Here is a 21,617-nt window from a genome sequence, read left to right on the forward strand (position 1 = left end):
CAGGCTTTGAAGATTTGAACTCTCTGAAGGAACAGACTTATTGGTGAGAAGAAGCTGATGGCATGTGGCTCCCACTATCAATTGTGCCACAGTAATATGCAAACTTTTGTAAGGGCAGCATGAACATTCAGCACGAGATTGCTAAACTCTAAGTATGACAGAAAGGGTCACTGATAACACATATAAAACAACAGTTTCTGTACTGTTGGTTAAAACTGTGTTCAGTTGAAATATATATTCTCAGATGCGTTGCAAAGACTGTTTTTTTCATGCATTTGTACGCGATCGACTCAATTTTGAGCCACCTCATCTCACTTCAGAGTTGCCATGCAAAGAAACCGGGTGAACCTTCTCCAGCTCACTTCCACACCAGCTCTGAGATGTACAATCCATCCAGCCTGTCACAGGTCTGCTGCAGGGTCTCTTCCCATCAGCCTTCAAATGGAGCAGGGTGAAAACATGTGATCAGTTAGTGGTGTCCATTTACTTGTGTACACAATTCTGTCTCTGGTCCCAAATAACAAAGATTTCAGGAAAAAAAATGCAAATATAGACTGTATGTGTTCACAGTCTGTCAGTATTTGTGTGACCCCCATCTCCAAGGTGAGTCTCAAAGAAGCTCTTACAGCACATCAGAGCTTCAGACCAGCTCTTTGAAGTGCTACCATGGTGATGAGATGATGGGAATGTGGAACGGCTCCCAGATTGTGTTGTGTGTTTGTGCCTACATGCAGGTGTGTGTCGCGTGGGTGATAGAGATGTTTGGATCCCACCATTACCTCATCTGGGCAACATACGTGCACATCGGCACAATAGCTCTGTTAACAGAGAAGTACGTGGCTTCATCAGCAGCACGCAAGCAGGACAGCTCATTTTTGAAGGGACGCGCATGGGATTTTCCAGACACCTGGGCTACAGGGACAGTTTTGCTTATGTATGTCACTTTGATATATGCAAAATGTCCGTTGAGAGTCGACACCTCCCCTAAGTATATATATAAAGATCTGAATACTTGCTCTTCTGTGAGCTCCTTTCACTACAGCTATGATGTATGATGTATCTCCCAGCTATTCATCAATAGAGTCCTCGAGTGATTTTTTTTTTTTATTTTAATAATGCCACTGACTCTCATTGGCTCTATGTCATCCTCTGCTAATCCCATCAAATCAACTGAACTATCCAGTTATGAGACAGATTTCCAGCCCATAGACCAGCTGATGCCTGATAATAAATTGGACCCAACGGTAAGCTCTTTACACTGGGGTGTTCCTGCTGTTTCCATTTGTGGCAGATGTGAAGAAGGAGAGTTTATATGCTTGTTCTTTCATTAAAATATTATCTCATAGGATGGACTCAATCTGTATGATAACTAAAAGATAAATATAAATAGAAAAGATAAACTGCAAGGTACTTTTGACGGAGCTAGGATTTCCTCCTCCTCTTCCTCCTCTGTAAGACTGATAGGGAGCATATTTCCCAGTGCAATGTAGTGTCTCATTATATTTGCTATTAGTCACAGCAACAGTAGTCATGGGAAACAAGAACTGTGAATGGAAAATTGGTCCATTCATCTAATTGCTTGTAAATATCAGCATACCTTGCTTACTGAACTCTAATAAACTCTTGAACAGTGCAAAGACACAAATGGAAGACAAGATTGCGTGTGTGTTCGTGTGTGTCACACTTTGTGTTTTAGCAGACTTTGTGAGCGCATTATGTACAGAAGCTGTTGAGCATTAATTACATCTCTGTTGACTGAGTGCAGCCAAGTTATGTTGGAGCTGTAATGTGTTTATTGTGTTTTAAGCTGTGCTTCCCCACCCTTGCTGTTTACTGCATGATTTATCCCTGGTGCTTTTTGCCAAAAATGCAAAAACACAGAAAAAACTTGTTATTCTCGTCACACCTTATTTGATCATAGACACGTCATTTGCTATGTCCAAAAGCTTATTTTCTCTCTAAATGCCATCAGTTTAGAGACTGTAAACACCAAGTTGGACTTAAACTATCCACTGGACTGTAGAATTCAAGGCGTTTCACTAGTAATCCATGAGGCTTCATCCTTTCTGGCTGCTGCGGGAGGGTCAATCACACCGTGATGTCCCATTATGTCAATTGAGGTAACATGTCAGTTTTATAGGCCACATGACACTCATGTGAGAGACACTCAAGGTGTTCAGGCAGAAAACAGCTCTGCATTAAAAAGACACACAAGGAGATATGTTAGTGTACAGCATCTATAAATTTGGAGGCCTGTCAGGAGCCTGAACATTGCACAGCTGTTTATAATACTACAAGACAGGATTTTCCAGCTCTGGAAAGTTATCACGGCGACAGTCTTTTACCTCTGCTGAGGTCAATAATGCAACCCAGCAATGTAAGCTTGTGTGTATGCAATTCGACAAAGTAGTTTATTGCCAGGGGGCTCATTTTTCACCTGAGTCCTCATCCTCAGCACCCATATTGTGTCAACACAGTGATCTCATTAAAATAAATGAGGTTGCAGATTTTGGGTGGGTTGTATTGTTGTCTTACTCCCCTCTTATACAACCCAACACACGTGCACTTCAGAGTCACTTTCTCTGAACCTGTTGTTCCTAACCTGTTTGGTGGTCCAAATAAAATGTCTGTTTGATTTGGTTTGCTTAGGATGGCTTCAACGCTGTAAAATTCTGGTATGGACGCAACAAGTATGCTGAGAAAAATTATGAAAAGGGGGCTCTGGGTCTATATCCAAGCAAACTCTCCATGGTGAGAGAAGAGGCTTAAAGGGCTTCGGGGTAGTAGTAGTAGTGCCATCAAACCAGTGAGTATGAGCACAAGACACACACAGGCACACACAGATGTAAAAACACACATCAGCACTATCTATGCAAGCATCCTCCATCCATCCATCTTTGATGCCAAAGTAAGCTTGTGACAAATGCAGCCCTGTTCAAAACAGTATTATATCATCCAGGTTGACACTTGCAATGAGCAGTGTATACTCATGAAGCTCTTACTCCCATGAATAATGTCAATACTGTCAATACTGTCTGTTCCTAAAAGGCAATCAGGAGATACTTTAATGAAAAATAGGCTTAAAGAGGAATTCAACTGTTTGACCGTGCACAATAGAAAGTCTTCGGGGAAGGTGTTGGCGAAGGAGTGCAGAGCAATGACGGAAGATCTGAATGGATGTGATGTGGAACGGGACTTCTGATGAGCTCAGTGGATAGACCCATGTGCACTGGATGTGATGAAAAATGGAGATGGAGGGGTGGAGAAGGGTCACATCGATCTGACAATGAAATGCCAGCTGACAGCAGAAGAGAAAGGGACAATATTAAAAACTGACAGCAAAACAAGGAGGTGGCAAAACTGAAAACGCGAATGCCCTCAGTCAACTGATTGAGTCGCAAGCAGGAAAAGGCAGAGAGAGGGAGAATGTAAATGAACAGAGTGGCATGAAGATAGTTCTCCTGATTGAACTTTTCCTAAACTTCACTGTGTAATGCATTCTCAGGGCGCAGATCCACTTGAACTCCCACGCATTCATTGATGCAACATTTATTTAATGGCTGATTTGGCAGTTTTATCGCATGTTTAAATCTTCACCATATGCATTGTATCCATTGTTGTCCTGTGTGCTTTGATGTGAATGAATGATGTGAATGTACTGGCATTGGTCCTTGGTGTGTGTGTGTGTGTGTGTGTGTGTGTGTGTGTATATATATATATATATATATGTAATATTCCAGATAATGACGGCAGAGAAAGAGTGGGAAATATTATGTGAGAGAATGAGAGGGGGGGAGACAGAAAACCAGAGTGAGAGAGTGGTCTAAAGCCCTAAGTGGGTTCTTCTAATTATCTCTTCTGATATGCCACAGGATGTAAGTTGAGAGGGGTTATGAACGCAGCAGGCACGTGTGAGGCAGAGTATGTTCACCTGATGGGAGGCTAGGAAAGAGCTCTTCCGCCTGGCAACCATATATAATCCAGCCTGGATTTGAGTGCTTTGGACTGTGTGTTTGAAGTTGTTTCATTTCATTAACATTGCCCCCCCTGCCCATTCCCCCATCTCTCTTCCGAGACCAAACGGCAAAGCTGCCCATAACATCTGCAGTTTGAGGGCTCACAGCAACTCCACTGAGGATTAAAGGTGTCAGGGTTGCATTGCACAATATTGAGTGACGTTGCTGATGCATTATGCAGAAGAAATGCAAGGGATGTAAATGTCTCCTGCATTACATTACCACTTGACAATCGGGGACCTGAGAAAACTGTACACCCTGGTGTGGATCAAGATCAACATCTGTCATTTCATATTAGAATGAATTGCATAGACTATTCAAATCACAGAAGCAGTGGACTGGTGAGGATTCTCAAGGTATCTCCTTGGACTTGATTTTTTTTTCATTAAGGTCATTACATTTAGCTGCCAGTGGTGAATTCCCTCTCCTTCCCAAGTGAAATCCAGGCAGACCTAAAGATCAGATGCACCTCATTAGCAACCGAGGGGTGATAAGAAACAATTAGTGGGTAATTGGGCTACTCTGGCTGTGACTGACACTGTCCATGATGCCACTCATACTGTCGTAAGCAACATTTACCACCCAGTGACCAACTCTGCTCATCTAATCAACTACGCTTAAGCATCTGTTTAATTACGCCTCATCCATTAAGCCCCTAACAGTGACCCGGACTGATGCTCATGAATCAGAAACAGCACAGTACAGTCAACAGTGTCACTTTTCTTGCCCATGTAAGCAAAGATATGGATGACATTGCTGTGTCTGATGTGTTTGAATTTCCACTGTGGCAGATGATCTTCTTAAATCCCTGTAGTCCTAATGTTGCTTTCCTCCTCTCCCTCTTGTTATAAAACCTGAACATACACACTGCACACACTCCCTGCAAAAACAAGTAGGAAAAAAAAAACAAAAAAAAAAAAAACAGGAGGATGCGCCAGAGACTTGGCTTAAAAACTATTACGAGGGACTGTTACATAAGGACTTCAGAGGCTTTAACTTTGCGAAACATTAAATCAGGCTGACATTTCTCAACTCTTCTCGCAAGAGAATCCCACACAAGAAATATACAAGCAGCAGCGCCTCCATGAGAGATGGAGGAAGTAATGGATGCTAAATCGAAACTAACTGGGTGGTGAAACAGTGGTTTGAAGCCTGTGTAAAATGTTTATTAATTTCTGTTATTATGCACCAGCAGAGCTCTCAGCAGAACTAACAAATGGCTGTTCTGTGAAGTTAGTTCATAACCAATGTGCAGAAGCAAGAAAAAAAAAGCATATCTCATTTAAGCCAAGCTCAGCTCAGTTTGGTTCAATGGTTCTGCTCGCCACGCAGCCCGGTTTTTGCCCTTTGATTTAAGGATTTAATGCAAAAACACGAATGTTCAGGCTTTCTTTTAGTGGAGAGAAGGAATACTGTGTAATAAAAAAGCAAAAAGCACCATGTTGTCCGTAAAATCCACTTTCTCTTTTAATAATTGGGACCAAGTCACATTACTATATTTCCTTTAATGCCTGCTTAGTACTGACCTCTGTTGGAGGCTATGTGGAAGCACAGAGTTGACCTTCAGCATACCCTGACATAAATTTCTAAAAGTAAAAACCTCAACATCATTGTTGTTGAAAATCAGCATCGAGACCTACTACTCTACAATCTGCAGGTGGCGCTGTATGCCAACACTGTAACAATCAATTCTCCTTTTCAAAAAAACACATGGCCTTTTAATAGCTCATGCCCACATATGCACACACACACCGTCTGTGGTCTGAATGACAGGTGGAATATTGGATGCTGACTATTGGCGAGCTAGTTGAGGATTAGTCGGCTGAGCACATCATCCCCCCAACAAGCTGAAATAGAAATGAGGCCTTTAATCCGAAGTGGAAGGGCCACTGACACAGAGCGGAAGAGAAACCAGAATATGCAATTTGTTATTGTTCCTCAGTTTTGTAATCCAACGTTACAATAGCAGTGAATTTTGAGCCTCTTTCTATGCAATATAGCCTACCAGTGAAAATAAAGCTCAGGCAGCACATCTCACTGAGCCACAGTATGAATGGAAACAGCCATGGTTTCACTTTTCAGAGATTCACACATTATTATGCAAACTCAGGACTCCTCCAAAATGTCAGTGATGCTCAATAAACAGCTGAATAATGTGCAGTGACATGAAATATTTGAAGGTGAGTGTACGTTTATGCAACTGACCTGACTGACCTTAGCCAGTCTTGGTCAGCAGTTTCATAATATATGATTGGAAGATATATCCAGTCCTCTGGCTAAGCCCTCTGCTCAGAGTGAAGATATGGATTTAATGAAGTAAATACTGAACATACCAATAACACCAAGTGGCTGTAGTATGGACTAATCTCTCTGCCGAAGATACGCTGAGTTCAACACAAAACTGAGTTTAAAAAAAACAAACAAAACAAAACAAAACAAAACAACAACATAGTATTCATTCATGGTTCCTGCTCTCCACATTTTTTAATGGTCCATTTTTGTATTCTTGTAGTAATGCGCCTTCTAATATATCAATACTGCCATCTCATGGTTTTATTTGGAACTGCAGTCTGTGTATGTGCTGCAGCTGTTCTCTACAGGGTGAATTATTAGGACAGTTTTTGAATTTTTGCCTTGTGTAAGTTTTCTTGGAATAAATTGGAAAAAACAGGTGACAAATGTTTTGTAAGATTTGAGTGATTTGAACAGGACCTTTGGGTGACAGGGACGGCACATCTTGTCACTGATTTAGGCTGATGGAAGCATATTTATTGCTTTTGCTTTTCATCATTAAGAATTCAGGCTCCATGTTAATTTCTATTAAGCTTAATTACTGAAGGTTTAAAAATCCATCCATGATTCATATGGTATAAAGCTGCCTTTCCTTACTGTCACAACAACATCCCTCCCTTAATCCTCTCCTACAAATTTCTCTGAACACATTTAACTGAGGTAAAGAAAAAAAAGAAAGACAGAAAGAAAATGCTTCAGTAATTGTAATATAACAGAGACTTTTCTGCATAGTACCTCAACTTGCAGTGATGGAAGTATTCAAATCCTCAAATCCTTCACTTTAGTAAAAGCAATACTCCACTACAAGTAAATGTCTTGCATTCAAAAGAAAAGTATCAAAAGTACTTATTATGCTGAAAAATGGTCCCTGTCTCTGTAATATAGGATGTTTGGGATTAACATTACAGGTGCAATAATGTATATGTCACATTTTCTTTTGTTTCACAATCAAAATAATCAAATTTGGAGGTATGTGGTTTCAGTGGACAGGGAGGTATGAAAAATTGTAACCTGAAAAGTAACTAGCAACTAAAGCTGCATTGGATTAGAAGTATACAGTTGTATAAAATGGAAATACTCAGATAAAGTACAAGTACCTCATAGTTGTATTCAAGTACAGCACTTGAGTAAATGTCTGAGACTTGCTTGACTAACACCGATAAAATATTCAACATCATGACTTGAGACTCTACTTAGACTTGAGACGGATGGCTTGAAAGGACTTTATAGTAACTATTCCATATCTGGAGAGCTGGCATTGTTAGACTTTCATGACACATTATACTTCTACTCCACTACTTTTACCTTACAGCTTTGGTTACTAGTTACAAAACAAGATTTTATGTACAAAACATATGAAGAACTTGAAAATACTTGAATTTGTACTCTATTCATCAAATATTTGATTGGCTGATTATCAACATGTTTACCTGCCACGGTTTGATTTTTCATGCAAAAATGCCTGAAACATTTCATGGCTTCAGCTTCTCAAATGTGAAGATTTGCTGCTTTTCCTTATCTTACATGACAGTGAAAAAGTACTTCTCACTCTTTTAGTACATTTTACAAATCAAATAACAAATGAATTGATCAGCAGATTAATGAATACTGAAAATAATCATTAGCTGCAGTCTACAAGAATACAAGAATAAACTACAAGAATAAAATTCTACTTAAACATAATACATGCATAATAATCTAATAATATATCATAGTACATCATATATATTATCATGAATACATTTTACAGATAATACTTACATACTTGTACTTAAGTAAGGTTTTCAATCCAGGCCTTTTGCTTTTATTGGAGTATTATCTAGATTTACTTAAGGATCTGAATACTTCCTCCAGCACTGGTTACACACGAGTTTGACTGACATCATTACTAACATCAAGTTATCATGGCCTCTGTAACACCAATCATACCTCCAAGATTCAAAAGCAAAAAATTTAATGCAAAAAGTGAACAAAATGTTAAATACATCCTAACTTTTCCGACAGTGTGATTCAACATCTCAACTATTGGAAGTCACATAAAGTTAAATACTGAACGCTGGATGACTTTAACATACGTTACCTCTGTTGAACATGACGTAATTGCTGCTCATCAGCATCACTTGGGATCATTAGCAGTTGTCGGATGTTGAGACATAGACGTTGTTTTTGCATCTCAGTTGTCACCGCATACAAAAACACAGCAGAGGAACAGATTATATGTCTGTATTTATTTTCATCAGAACACAATTTTAATCATTGTAGCAGTAGTTTTCATACTTTTCGAAAAGATCATGACTCGTGAGACTGTTTTATAAATCATTTCATCAAAGTTGTTTGTAAAAAAATTAAAGAAGTTACTTGAACTAAAGCATCTATAATATTACAATATACTGGTAGTATAATAGTAATCATAATAATCATAATCGCAATGATACTTCTATATGACTTTGAACCTTTTCCATTTCTATAATCGTAAATCTTTCGCTTTCACACACACAGAACCACAACCTTTCACAATAAGGTTGTGAAGCTGAGGACAAGTCTATTGGTTAAACCTCACCACATTCTCTTTTAACATCAATGATTTCAGACGCTTAAAGTAAAAAAAGAATTTGAAGAAGAAGAAGAAGAAGAAGAAGAAGGAAGTAACAGCATGACATCAACTCAAAATACACAAGGAAACCTGGACGCAAAGACATACATTGTTCAGCATACTAGGGAACGTATTTACAACCAAAAAAGGAATGGGCTTCTGCATAGATCCACAGGATAGAGAACGGAACTATTATGAAAACAGAGAGAGGCTGAGAGGGAGTGAAAGAGGGCAATATTTGTGTACATACCATTTGGTGGTGGGTGCACAGGGGGTTAGGGGCAAGAGGCATACATAGTCTATATGTGCAAGGGTAAAACACAAAATTAGTTTTTGTAGGTTGGTATGTTATGGAATGTGACAGACCATACCCTACGACTGCTACAGACCATTGTCGGGGATCTAGACTGAATCTATAGGACCCTACACATTTCTTCTCAGTATAATGCAGTAAAAAACGGACAAACCGAAACACAAAAAAGAAAATTATCACAGCAGAGTAACTGTTGCGTGCATGCCTGCATTACCAACAAAAGTCAAATCAGAGATTTACATCAGTCAAATCTAATTCTCATATTGTTTGGGAGAACGCTTGCACACAAAAATGTCCATCCTTGGTGCAAGCATGTCTGAGGGGGCATGAAGGACAACACATATGCACAGCATTCGCGCCCATGCAGTCACAGTGAGGATGCATTTCTGCATGGACGTGGCCTCTGCGTGACTTTCGAATGCAGGTCTCTTGTATGAATACATGTCCAGGAGTTGGTTTGTGATAGCTGTTGCATCACAGCATGACCGCTGACATGATAGGCAGAATGAAATCACATGTATGTCTTCAAGAGATCCCTTACATGTGTTTATGGTGACGGGTTGTGTGAGGCTTATGAGGTGCAATCCATATATTGCTAGCATGGCACATTTCTATGACACTGACAGACCCTGTTTTTCCTGCTGTTGCCCCATTATGTTTAATCATGAAAAGCAGCGTGTCATATCAGATTCTAATTGGGTTCATTTGCTCAATATATGGTTTGCTTTGGCACCAGTTTCAGATCGTTGTCCACTCCTGTGCACTACCTCTGACATCTTCCATCTCATTTCAGACAAGGGTTGGGGGAATATTCCGTTAAGACAGGTGCAGCGAAAACATAGATCTACCCTAGTGTGTTTTGAGTCTTGGGGCACTGACACAGTTATTACACATTGTACAGTACAATGGTTTCACACTACAGTCCATGCAGCTTTAGGGCTGCAGTGAATAATGAGACCACTAATGTAGCAGGTCCCTGCGGGGGCTAAAGACAGCGGTGGCTGGCCACACCTGTCCTGCAGGCCCCAAGGTCGTGGCAACGCTAATGAGCTCTCCAGAGAACACACAGCAATTAGCGACAGACACAAACACACATCCCTGCATACACTCATACACAGACACACACACACACACACACACACACACACGCATAAGAGCACACTTTTACCCACAGGCCCATCACTTCTTCTTCCAGTGCTCAACCTATATGACAGTCCATGTGTGGTAGGTCTTCAGCAGCAGTAGCATTATAAAAGAATAAAAATATCTCCATCTCCTGGTGGCCAATAGAATAGCAGCAGTTTTCTATCACTGGATGCGGTCATCCAAGATGGGCATGGGTGTGCTGTGCTGAATGACAATGAGCAGTTATGTGTTTCATGCAAGCAAGGATGGTGAGGTCTAGAGTGGGGGCAGGGTTTAAACAGCAAAAGTGTCAAAAGAAGTCAACATACTGTTTATATAGGCATGGAGTGAATAATGATGAATTTTAAATCCTCATATAAGCTGTATAATAAAATTCTTGACATCAGATATTGGATTGGACATCTCATTTAAGTAACCAACATACTCAAGAGTGGAAAGAAATGCATTCAGTAACATCTGTTTATCTTCGAAATACCTGATCTCACAGCTTTGTTCATCGAAGAGACCAAAGAAAATCTAGAAACTAAAAGAAGAAGTCAGCCCTTGAGGTCACACCATTCCTTTCTGTTCACACGCTGGTCAACATTTGTAAAATAAACACAAGTGTCAGCTGACTTAGACGATTATCAGGTTATGCCATTAGTGCTTACACAAACAATGACGTGCTCCTCTCTCTGGATTTGTTTCTGCTCCTGCTCTCCGGTAACAGCCAGCGGAACGCCTCTGTATTGCAGGTGTCCGAGTTTAAAAAGAAACAGGTAATGAGCCACGCTTTTTACATTTTGTCCACTAACAATTTGGATGTGCAAGTGTGTCTGACTGTGTTGATGAGAGTGTTTGTACTGTATATCTTAATAAGCCCTTTACTTAATGAGACATTAATTTGATGTTTTGAGGAGAAAAGTACAAGACAGTGGGCATGCTACAGGAGCTGATTTGGGATCAGATGGCGTGTGGATTGGGGCTGAGGACAAAAATCAACCAAAGAGGCTGTCATAAGGTTGCAGAGGGCCTCCGCATGCAGGTCATGGAAATAGATTACACATTTTGTTTTCGACAGAAACAAACTGACCGTTCTGAACAGATTGTGTCTGTGTCGGTGATATGTAGAATGTCATTCTGTACCTATTTTATGGCCAGTGTAATGTACCTATTAGTGGGCAGGGGATCTTCCATCACGCTCCTGCAGGTAGCATGTTACCTTCCTTGCGAGATGGTGATATTTTAGCTTCATCATAACTGCAGGCGAACTACAGTTCACCAATCATCATAAAAGTCCTTAAGGGTAACATCCAGTCATCATGTCTCCTGTGAATTAAAAGGCCTGAGGTTAAAATGACACCACTCATATAGACGTCAGTGTTGGTTCAAGGGCAAACAGTAAATTGAGTTTTTGTTTTCAAGTAGTGGTGATAGAAGAAAATTATTTATACTTAAACCACCAGTCACATTTGACTATTAATCAAATGTGACAGCAGGGAGAAGGAAAAGAGGCGAGGCTCTTGAGGCAGAGAAGACAGAGGAAACCTTCAGTGACCATCGCTTTCATGTTGCAGTTATTATTTTGACTGGATAGTACCTTTAAAATCGAAAATAAGAAAAGCTTCTTCATCTGGAGCAACAGTGAATATCACATCCAGGGCTAAAATCCTGATGTCAGTTAACTTTGCTGGGCAATGTTGCTGAGAAGTGACCAGAATCTGAATGGGGTTTTGTTAAAATGCCTGAAATTACATCTTTGGTTAAGACAAGCTCAACACAGTTTCATGTTTTGTTCTGTGAGATAAAATTATTGTATGTGCTTTCTTTTTTTTAGCTTCCAGTTCTCTAATTAACAAAGCTGCTAACAAGTGGCTAACTCTTTAAAGTCTGGGCTACAGGAGATCCATTGCTGTTATCCCGCCTTTTACAACTGACAGTTACTCCTGGCAGTAATGATCCAAAAATGTACCAACACCCTCCTAATTTTGCTCATGTCAATAGGCTTACTAAAAGCTTCCTACATCTTCTTTAGCATCCTATCACATACTTCTGCCTTGACTTTTATTGAAATCAAAACACAGCACAGTGCACCATGAGGAGTGCAAATGTGCTAATGCTTTAGCTTAGCAGCTTTGAACTGTGATCATTTAACTTTAAAATGTCACACAATCCAGATGGCAAACTATTTTTATCATAAACTTTTAAGATTTATTGTCAACTTGTAATGATGTAAAATTATTTTGCTTCAGATTTTCATTGGTGACGTTGCAGGATTGCATCCTGTTCGTTTAGCTAGGTGTTAGCTTCTTACTGACGCAAATTACACAAGTGTTCTGTGTTAAAAGGTGAATATTATCTCACAAAACAAAGTGAGGGAAAACCATAAACCTGTGTTAAACAGTGCTTTTCATGGACATCAGAACCGCATTCAAAACCCAGTGAAGTTTTAACGGGCCAACAAACCAGCATGGCAAAGCTAAGTGACATCTGGGGGTGAGGGGGCTTAATAAAAAGATCATCGCTGCACCAGCCTGTTAGGTAGACTTTTAGGGTACGTGTCAACAGCACACTCATCCTCCCACACACACGCGCACGCACACACACGTGTAAAGACATGCATACAAGCAAACATACGCCCATGCATGCTCACACACATACAGTAAATCTAGAAACATCAACCATCACACGCTCACAAACTTGCAGCTAATTACTTTTTTTTTTTTTACACATTATCTGTCTTATTTAGAGAACACATTTTCTTCCTGTATGAGAGACCCAGTAACGAACACAAAGGATGAACATTAGAAAGAGAATATGATTGTGTTATTCCATAGTCAGCCAGTGCAACAGAAACCAATAATTGGAACACAGTGTAAAAAAGCGTAGTGAGAGAAACTCAGCCATGAGGAAGCTGACCTTCCCACTCAACAAAGGCTGTGGCATTGTCCCCTTTCTATCTAAGGGACTGCTTGAGTCCCTTAGTGTGTCTGTTTGTTTACTTATTTATTTGTTTTGATTGATTTGTGTGTCTTTCGTCTCAAAGCGTCCCGCATTTTCCGTTTCCCAGAACGCATCGCGGAGTGTCCACATGCACACAGCTCAGTGGCTGTACTTTTCCACATTGGTTGCCATGGCGAGGGAATCCCCCACCCCAACAACCTCACCTCCTCCTGGCAGCTCTATCACTCCTCGTTGGCAGGGCTCTCCTCCAGAGGCGTGATGGCGGGGAGGCCCAGTCCTGTTGCATTGTGGGATGCAGTGAGGCTGGCAACAGTGTGTAGGAGGACGAGGACCAGCAGGCAGAGTTTGAGCCGGCTGTTACACAGTCTGCAGGCTGCCGAGGAGCTGAGAGAGGTACGGTGCTGGCATGGCGGGTGAGTTCTTTTCAAGGTCCCCCGGGAACGGTTGTCCACTTTCAAGTCCCACCGCACATCACAGCACTCTGCATCCGGGTCCACGCCTGACGGATAGTCCTCCAGCAGCCCTGGAGGTTGTGGGGGTGGTGGTGGAGATACAAACAGTTAGCTCACAGCTCACATGTTGTCTTAAAGATGCTGCATGGAATATGTTTTTTTTTTTTATAAATCCCGCGCTTGCTTCCTGTCGCAAAAAGAGTACGGCCCCCACAAGCACTACTTTGACAACCGAAACAAAAACAATAACAACACTGGATTTCAGTGAGAATGAATTCCTCTGAACTTGATTATTCTCTAGTTGAAATTGATGTTGGAAAGCAGCCAAGAGAGCTCAGTGCACTGCAATGTGAGAAAACACACGACACAGGACAAAAAAAAAAAACACTCAAGAAAATGAAGGAACATATTCACTGATTTGACAACCTGTGCGCTGCACACAGAACAAATCCAAGCTGAGTTAACAGCACAAAAGGAGTTTTCAGGTACCCTCGTAATTAGAGAAAGGTCGACACTGGATGTACAGCTCATGTCTAATAATATCATAACACGCCATAAGAATGGTTTATTTTCCAACATGTGTCCCATGAAAACTTCTTTTGTGTTTTTTCTCAGTTCTGTGTTCTTTTGTCTGACTTGCACTGTTTCTTGATGAGTGCTGTGTTTTATTTATTCTGCAGTCAGTCCACGGAAAATCATTGACACTTCAGTTAATCCATTTTTCAAGCAGAAATGCAAAAAAATACAATGGTTACTGCCATTTTAGAGACCAAATGATTAACTGATGATTCAGTAATGGAAATGATTGTTAGTGAGTCCAGTGTTGTTATCTAAATGTGAAGGTTGTGAAATGGAGATGCTCTCTTTATGTGTTTGTGCTTTATCGATTTCACATGCAGTGTCTTAAGCTGCAGTGCTCTGAGACGTCTCACAACCAGGTTATAATGAAAGTGTGATTTTTATTTTTTTCAATATGATGCACCTCTAATGTCTCTTTCTGTCCTGCTCAGCAGTTCAACTGAATGACTGGAATTAGCCTTCTCTCAGCAACCAGGCCTTCTGATATATGGAAACACAAAGTACTTACTAAGATACATTCGATATACTGTAGCAACAAAAGCATTATGTGTCAGAGTAGTCGATACTGTATCGCCACAAGGGCTGAAATCACAAACAGCTGTCTGACACTGTCTCCACTGACATTATAAGCGAAGGGGGTTTGTCACGGCCTGTGTGCATGCTAATGTGAGGAGTGAAATTTGAAGTGTGTGCCCACTCAGCACAGTTTGACTGTCAACAGCTTAACTGTGACAAGAGGAACCGTGTAATTACTGCAAGTTTCTGACAAATCTGCATTTAGAGTGACCGTGTTTACAGACTTATTGACAAAATACACATGTGCATACAAGCAAAAGTGAAAGATGCAAAATGAAGAGCTGCAATGGCTGGAATAATCTCACTCGATTCGTCTTGCTCAGTACATCAGCTTGTTTCTACAGAGCAGACTGTCCATTAACAATTTATTGCCACATAATAAGACCTTTCTACTGCGTAACAAGTGCCAAAAAAAAAAATTGGTGATATTCTGTATTTTTCTTTTTGTCAGCAAAGGCAATGAAAAGACCAAAACTAATTAAGCAACATTTGCCAAACACCACAGTGCCCTGCTGTTTTTGAAATGATTTTTTATGTATATCTTTTACATATAAATATCTCCGTGACCCATTTTTTAAGATTTATTTTAGACTGAGAGCCATAAAGACCCTGGAATTAACATATTGTTGGTTTTGATCTTTCCATAAGACTTACTGTTGCAAACAAATAGTACATTGCTGCTCTCATCCTTTAATAACGAATACGAAAGATAAAAACTGCTTTTAATTTCTTGTCATACTGCACATGAAAGTAAGCTGATGCTCAATGTGACCACCAGAGGGCAGCATCGACATGTGCTGGATGTGTCTGCATCAACCTTGTTGTGGGGAAAATCTGCTAGTAGGGGACTCGCCTTCAGTGTGTAGAGACAATAATAAAGTACCAATAAGGTTAACCATTTATTTAGGAAAATATTTGTGTATGTACGTGTGTGTGTGTGTGTGTGTGTGTGTGTGTGTGTGTGTGTGTCCTGGGAGTCAGCTATATGCTGTTCAGTACACACAGAGTACACAGACTTATCGTCACAGTGCTCCACAGTGCAGCTGCCTCTTGGTGCTGTGAATAATTGGCAACAATTTCTTGTTATGGTGTCTCACCCTGTTAGTCCGGTGATTACACAGAACATCCTGTAACTATCACAAGTGTTCACCGTGTGTCCAGCAGAGGTGGTTTGCCCTGTTGAAGTGTCACTGAACAAGATGCTACGCTACCCATGTGCTCACTATGTGTTTGCTCATTGTACAGTAAGTTGCTTGGGCCAAGAGCACGAACTACAGTAGAGGTTAGAGAGGCTTGTTAGCTTTGAATCCCAGGATTTGGGGAAGTGATGCTATTTTATGCCAGAAAGAATCAACAAAGCACTCCATACAAAAAGCTACATTAAAGCAAAAGTTACACCCGGCAGCTGCTTGTAGTGTACCAATGCTAATCTTTAAAATAAGAAAACAAACACAGGAATTAAGAGCAAACACAAGAACAAACAGAAGAATGCATAGGTGAGGTGATTTGTTTTTGTACCTGTGCATATAAAACTAGGGCTGCCTCCATGAATGAGATCATCATTGTCGGGCAGGACGAAGGGGCACCGCTGCTGCACCTCCAAACAGTACTGACCACAGGGGATTCGCTTACTGCAGTGCATCTGGGTGGTCTGGAAGTACTGAGAACACAGCCAGGGCTTATAAACCATCTAGGTGGGAGACACAGAGGTGAGAGCAGGGGAGAGAGACAGGTGGAGGGGGTGCAGAGAGAAGATATCGATGAGTTAAAGAGGGTTTCATTGGAAAATACACTCATGCACACTCTCACATGTGTGCGCATCATCCATGACCTCTACAGCTATTGATTCCCACAGGGCTGAGATATCCTGCTCATCCTAATGCGTTTAATGAATGTGACTGTTGCTGGGAAGTCGTCACTTGGTCAGTCAATATGCAGTATCAGCAAACCTCGTCAGAGCCGCTGAGTATTAATGACTATGTTTACATGTATGCTTAGATTCTATTTTTACTCCCAAATACAACAATATCCCACATGTGGCACAGGTTTTTACGACAGTTTGTGAACACAGCATCTTGCCTGTTTATGGTCAGCTCTGTGCGTTGCCTAGCCAACAGTGTGCAAGGCTAAGATGCATGCACAAAAGAAAAGCCTACACTTCTGGTAGGAAGGAGAAACACACCTACTTTTAAACACCATGTAAGACGCTGTTGCATATGTGCAAACATTGCAAAGGAAACCTATTCAAGGTGGTTGAGTGAATCAAAGAGGGAGGCCATTTTTGTTTGATCCAACAAGACTATCACCAGTGGAAAACTTAGTGAGAATATTGTCTTGTTTTTGTATTTTGTGCATGTAAATGTAGTCTGTGTACTGTGGCTGCATTTCACATTTCCAGGAGGACAAATTCTGTTTTTCTGTGTAGCGATCCTTAAATACAGCCTCAGTAAAATGTAATGCAACACAGGACCTGCAGCTTGTTTCACAAGCGTTTAAAGTCACAATCTTTACCATAATCCTAATATAAATATATTAGCACACCCACCAACAAAAATCATAACAAAGGATTAGCACCTGTTATCACTGTCAAATAAATCCAGAGTCTGCAGCACTGGAAGTTACAGCAATGCTATGTGTGTAGACCAGCAATGTTTGTAAACAAAGCAGGAAACAAGCTTATATTTTATATTATCATCACAAACATCTCATAATGCAAACACTGGTGCTTACCATATATGGTCAAAGCAATTTGGTCCTTCCTTGTCAACCATTTTCTCAACAAGTGGGGACAAATGATTCACTTAGCACCTTATTGTTCCTTTCTCATGCATTAAGGTGGTCGCCCCATCGTGTGGTATTATCACCTGTAGCAATTAGCTGGTATTTCCTGTGAAACACTCCAGGGACTGCGAGGCAAGCTAGCACCTGCTGTGAGCTAATCAGCACGCCTAAAAACAGTGCACCAAACCACAGATCATATCACTCCTCCATAGATACTTATATGTTGGTACTGTGTTACACGTGTGTGTAAAAAAGAAGAGATGGAGTGTGTATATATATATTTTTGAAACCCACACATAAATGGCATTAAAATTCCCAAACACATCAAAGAAAAAAAACACACAACCACACAGATGTAATGATTTTGATATAATATGCTGATCAAAAATGTAAGATGACAGAGAACCCAGAAAAACTGCATGATATGTACAAACACTCACTTCCTGAACTGAATTATTAGTAGATTGTAAACCAGCCAAGATGTAAACACAGCAGAGAGGATGAGAAAAAATACTGAGGGTACAAAATCAAAACAATTTTAAAGGGCAACAGAGCTAATGACGATAACATATTGACTTCATCAAACATTACTGATGGACTTATTATTAAAATAAGGCATATTTAAAGCCCCCTCCTGCATACTGTCTTGTCTGGTAATCAGACATCCTTTGTGCTTCTGATGGCCACACTGAGAAGTCAGTTTGTAGCATGTGAAATGTCTTATTACCATTAGATAAATATTGATTCAAAATAACACAGTAAATGTTGGGCTGAATCGTCTGTCATGCATTTTGTGGACAGAGAGGAATATACTATACGCACGACTGAACACGTGCACATACAGACATCCTGCACACATTCACAGCTGCTGTACAGTAAATTGCGGTGCATTAATAATTAGATTAATAATTTCCAGTCCAAAGATAAGGATGGTTTCCACACACACACACACACACACACACACACACACACACACACACACACACACACACGCTGCCCTTCTTACTAATCCATCACTGTGTGAATGTCACAAATTAAAATGTGAAATATTAATCTAATGTATATAAGATGTGACCATCTTATATACATTAGATTAATATTTCTAAATCATTAACATGCTGTGCGCCTGGGTGTGTGAATGTGAGTGTCCATGTATTTGCGTGAATGAGCACATGGTCGTCTTAAGCATTTGGTTTGTGCAACACATTTTCCATTTCATGTCCTCCTGGTGCCGGTGTTTGGACAACTGCTCACTGCAGCTGTCAGCATGTGGAGATAAAGACAAACTGAGAGAAATTCAGCAACGTATCACATTACACACACATGCATTATACATGACGTTGGCAGTGAGCCTCAGGTAATGTGGAGCGCTTTGGTGTTTATCAGACATTTCCCCTACTCAGCAGAATCTCAGAAAACAACATTGAAGTCAAGGTCTGTCTGGTCATTTGCATTAAGGTTTGGACAGGAATCAAAAAATCAAAAGCTGAATAATCAATGACATCACAACTGAGGAGATTATCTTTTAACGCTGCCTGAAGCGGCCCCTTAGCTTTGACTTGAGCTGGGAAGAAAAGGTCTCAAACACACAGCAGCCATCCGTTTCACATCTCCTTACATCAGGATTCACCTCAGTGTTTAGTTATGCTAAAGAACACAGGTTAGATCTCGGTGACACCTCAACCATGTGACTAGAACACATAAAGGCAAGCGTATGAGGCTGCCAGCTAGCACAACATCTGTCTGAAGATGTGGCGAGAAACCACGGCTCTCTTTGGCCCTCTGCCACACAGGCATGTCCTTTTGCACTCAGTCCCAGTTAGTGAAGCCCACTGCTGCTGCTGCATGCAAGCTCTCCACTCCCTCAATTATCAACGTACTGTAGACCCACGACTGGTAGTTTATCATCCCGCTGTCAAATCTCAGAAAGGGAGAAAGAGACAGCAAGTGGGAGAGATAGGGAGAGGAGTGTCATGACAGAGACAGTGGTCTCTGGACTCTTTCTCTGCTTTATATAACTTTTTTTTCCAATCCACTGTGTTCTCTCAATCCCCTTGGGGAGAGAGTAAAATACTGCCTTCTCCTCAATCACCGACTCACTGAGTTAGAGGTCAGCCAGCTGGCTTTCAAATTTTTATTCTTCAATTTCTGTCACCTTTCACTTCCTTTTACATCTTCCATTCGCCTTTGCTGTCTTAACTCCTGTCACTGTGTCATCTCTCCCGCTGAGGGTGCGGCTGCGATACAAGTCGCGCATAGTTTGATTTGCAAGTGACGCTTTTACCGTAAATCCTCACATAGGAGCACACATGACAAACCTACAAAATGTATTTACAAATAAGTGTGAAACAATACATAACTTGAGTTTTTCTTTTTAACAGAATTACTTTCTTACTCGCTAATTAGTTACAAGTGCTTCTACTTTGCCATTTTTTCTATCAGTGCTAAGCTACTGCCAGTAAAACTCAACAATTCCTGCAAATGATTCACATTAAAAGTCCATTGGGAGGGATTATGCCAGTGGAGTTGCTCAGAGGCTTTAAATGTGACACATCTATCCCAGAGATGTTGACAAGAAGAAACAAGAAATTAAAGGAAGACATTACTATAAATGTATGTAATGTAAGTGTAATGTGCGGAGATGAACAGATGTAATCACAGATCCTAACAGAGATGAAAAAAAAGGTATAAACTTGTTTGGACATTTCTCCAAGAATCCAAGAAGAGTTGGTCACAAACATTTCCACAGCCAATGCTTCAGTTCAGTTGTGTTGCTTTTGCACAATGCAGACACACACTCAGAGGCCGAATACTGTAAATGCAATCATTTCAATGGAAGTCAATGGAAAGAAGACAGTAGATATGAATGGATGCAGATGGGATATGGGTAATGTGAATTTAGGTGAAAACACACCTGCTAATGTTAAAAATGACAACAGCAACTTCAGTGAAATTTTGTGTTTGTCTGAGTAATATGACTCCAGGACTGCATCAAGACCACTGCCTGCGTGAAAAGAGATATCTGCAGGTAAAACTATCAGAAAAACTGTCTGCCTGCTCTGAGTAATCACTCAGCTGATGCTTGTTGTCAGTGCAAAAGTCTGTCAGGAGACCTGTTCATTGCTTGTGGCTGGAAGACTTAAAACACTGCAGTGGTCAAAGCAAGATGAAAGAAGACTAAGAGTTGAAACAATCTCACTGGTGCAACAATCCAATCATCAGCTCTACAATGCATATGATTTTTATAATGTGCATGATATAATGCCACAATATTTGGTTTCACCTAACTCCCTCTCTGCTCTCAACCGGTTTGCTTGCCTGCTTGTGATCTGCAGAGTTGAGACTCAGCTGTCTCCTGGATTGGATTATTTCATAATGATTAGGCTAATAAGGTTGTAATTGATGGAGGGCCTTACTCTGCCCTGTGGTATTGGTTTTAAGTGGCCCCGGATGGCCCTGCCTTGTCAGTGCCTCGTCTTTAATGTTTTATCTGGACTTGTGGCTGTGGCTAAACTGCTGACGGAGGCTGAGGGAGGTGGTAGCAACACACCAGATCACTGCAATTCACTCCTCTTCAACATGCAGTACAGTGAAGCAGCGCTACAGAGAGGCACAGACACACACAAACACACCACAGAGGCTCATGAGCTGTTTTGTCAATTATAACTAGCACAGCCATTCACTGCTTCACTGCATTTGTACTATCCTCTTTTCTTTTATCCTCTTTTCTGCTCTGTTTATTGAAATGATCCTCAGCTTAAATAATGAACCAGGGCAAGTGTACAGCACAATAGCCTGGTATTAGCATAATTTTGAGTTCAGTCGGAACGGGGCATGGGAGTAAAACAACAGAAGGTAATGATGAAAACTGAGTGAATTCAAGTTAAGCCTCATCAACTTTTTTCTTACTGATTTTCACTGGAAAA

General features: G+C 40.7%; 1 protein-coding gene across 1 annotated transcript in view; it reads right to left on the reverse strand.

Annotated features, from left to right (window-relative positions):
* Positions 1-8,518: 8,518 nt before the first annotated feature.
* The window catches only part of nalf1b (NALCN channel auxiliary factor 1b), a 79,482-nt gene continuing 66,383 nt past the window's right edge, over positions 8,519-21,617 (reverse strand). Inside the window, exons 2-3 of the mRNA XM_076746479.1 lie at positions 16,429-16,600; positions 8,519-13,826 (exon numbers count right to left, since the gene is read on the reverse strand). Coding sequence (XP_076602594.1) covers positions 13,525-13,826; positions 16,429-16,600 — 474 coding nt within the window. The 3' untranslated portion in view covers positions 8,519-13,524. The remainder of the gene's footprint in view (positions 13,827-16,428; positions 16,601-21,617) is intronic.

This window comes from Chaetodon auriga, chromosome 13 (assembly GCF_051107435.1).
Source record: "Chaetodon auriga isolate fChaAug3 chromosome 13, fChaAug3.hap1, whole genome shotgun sequence".
In the NCBI taxonomy this organism is placed as follows: domain Eukaryota; kingdom Metazoa; phylum Chordata; class Actinopteri; order Chaetodontiformes; family Chaetodontidae; genus Chaetodon; species Chaetodon auriga.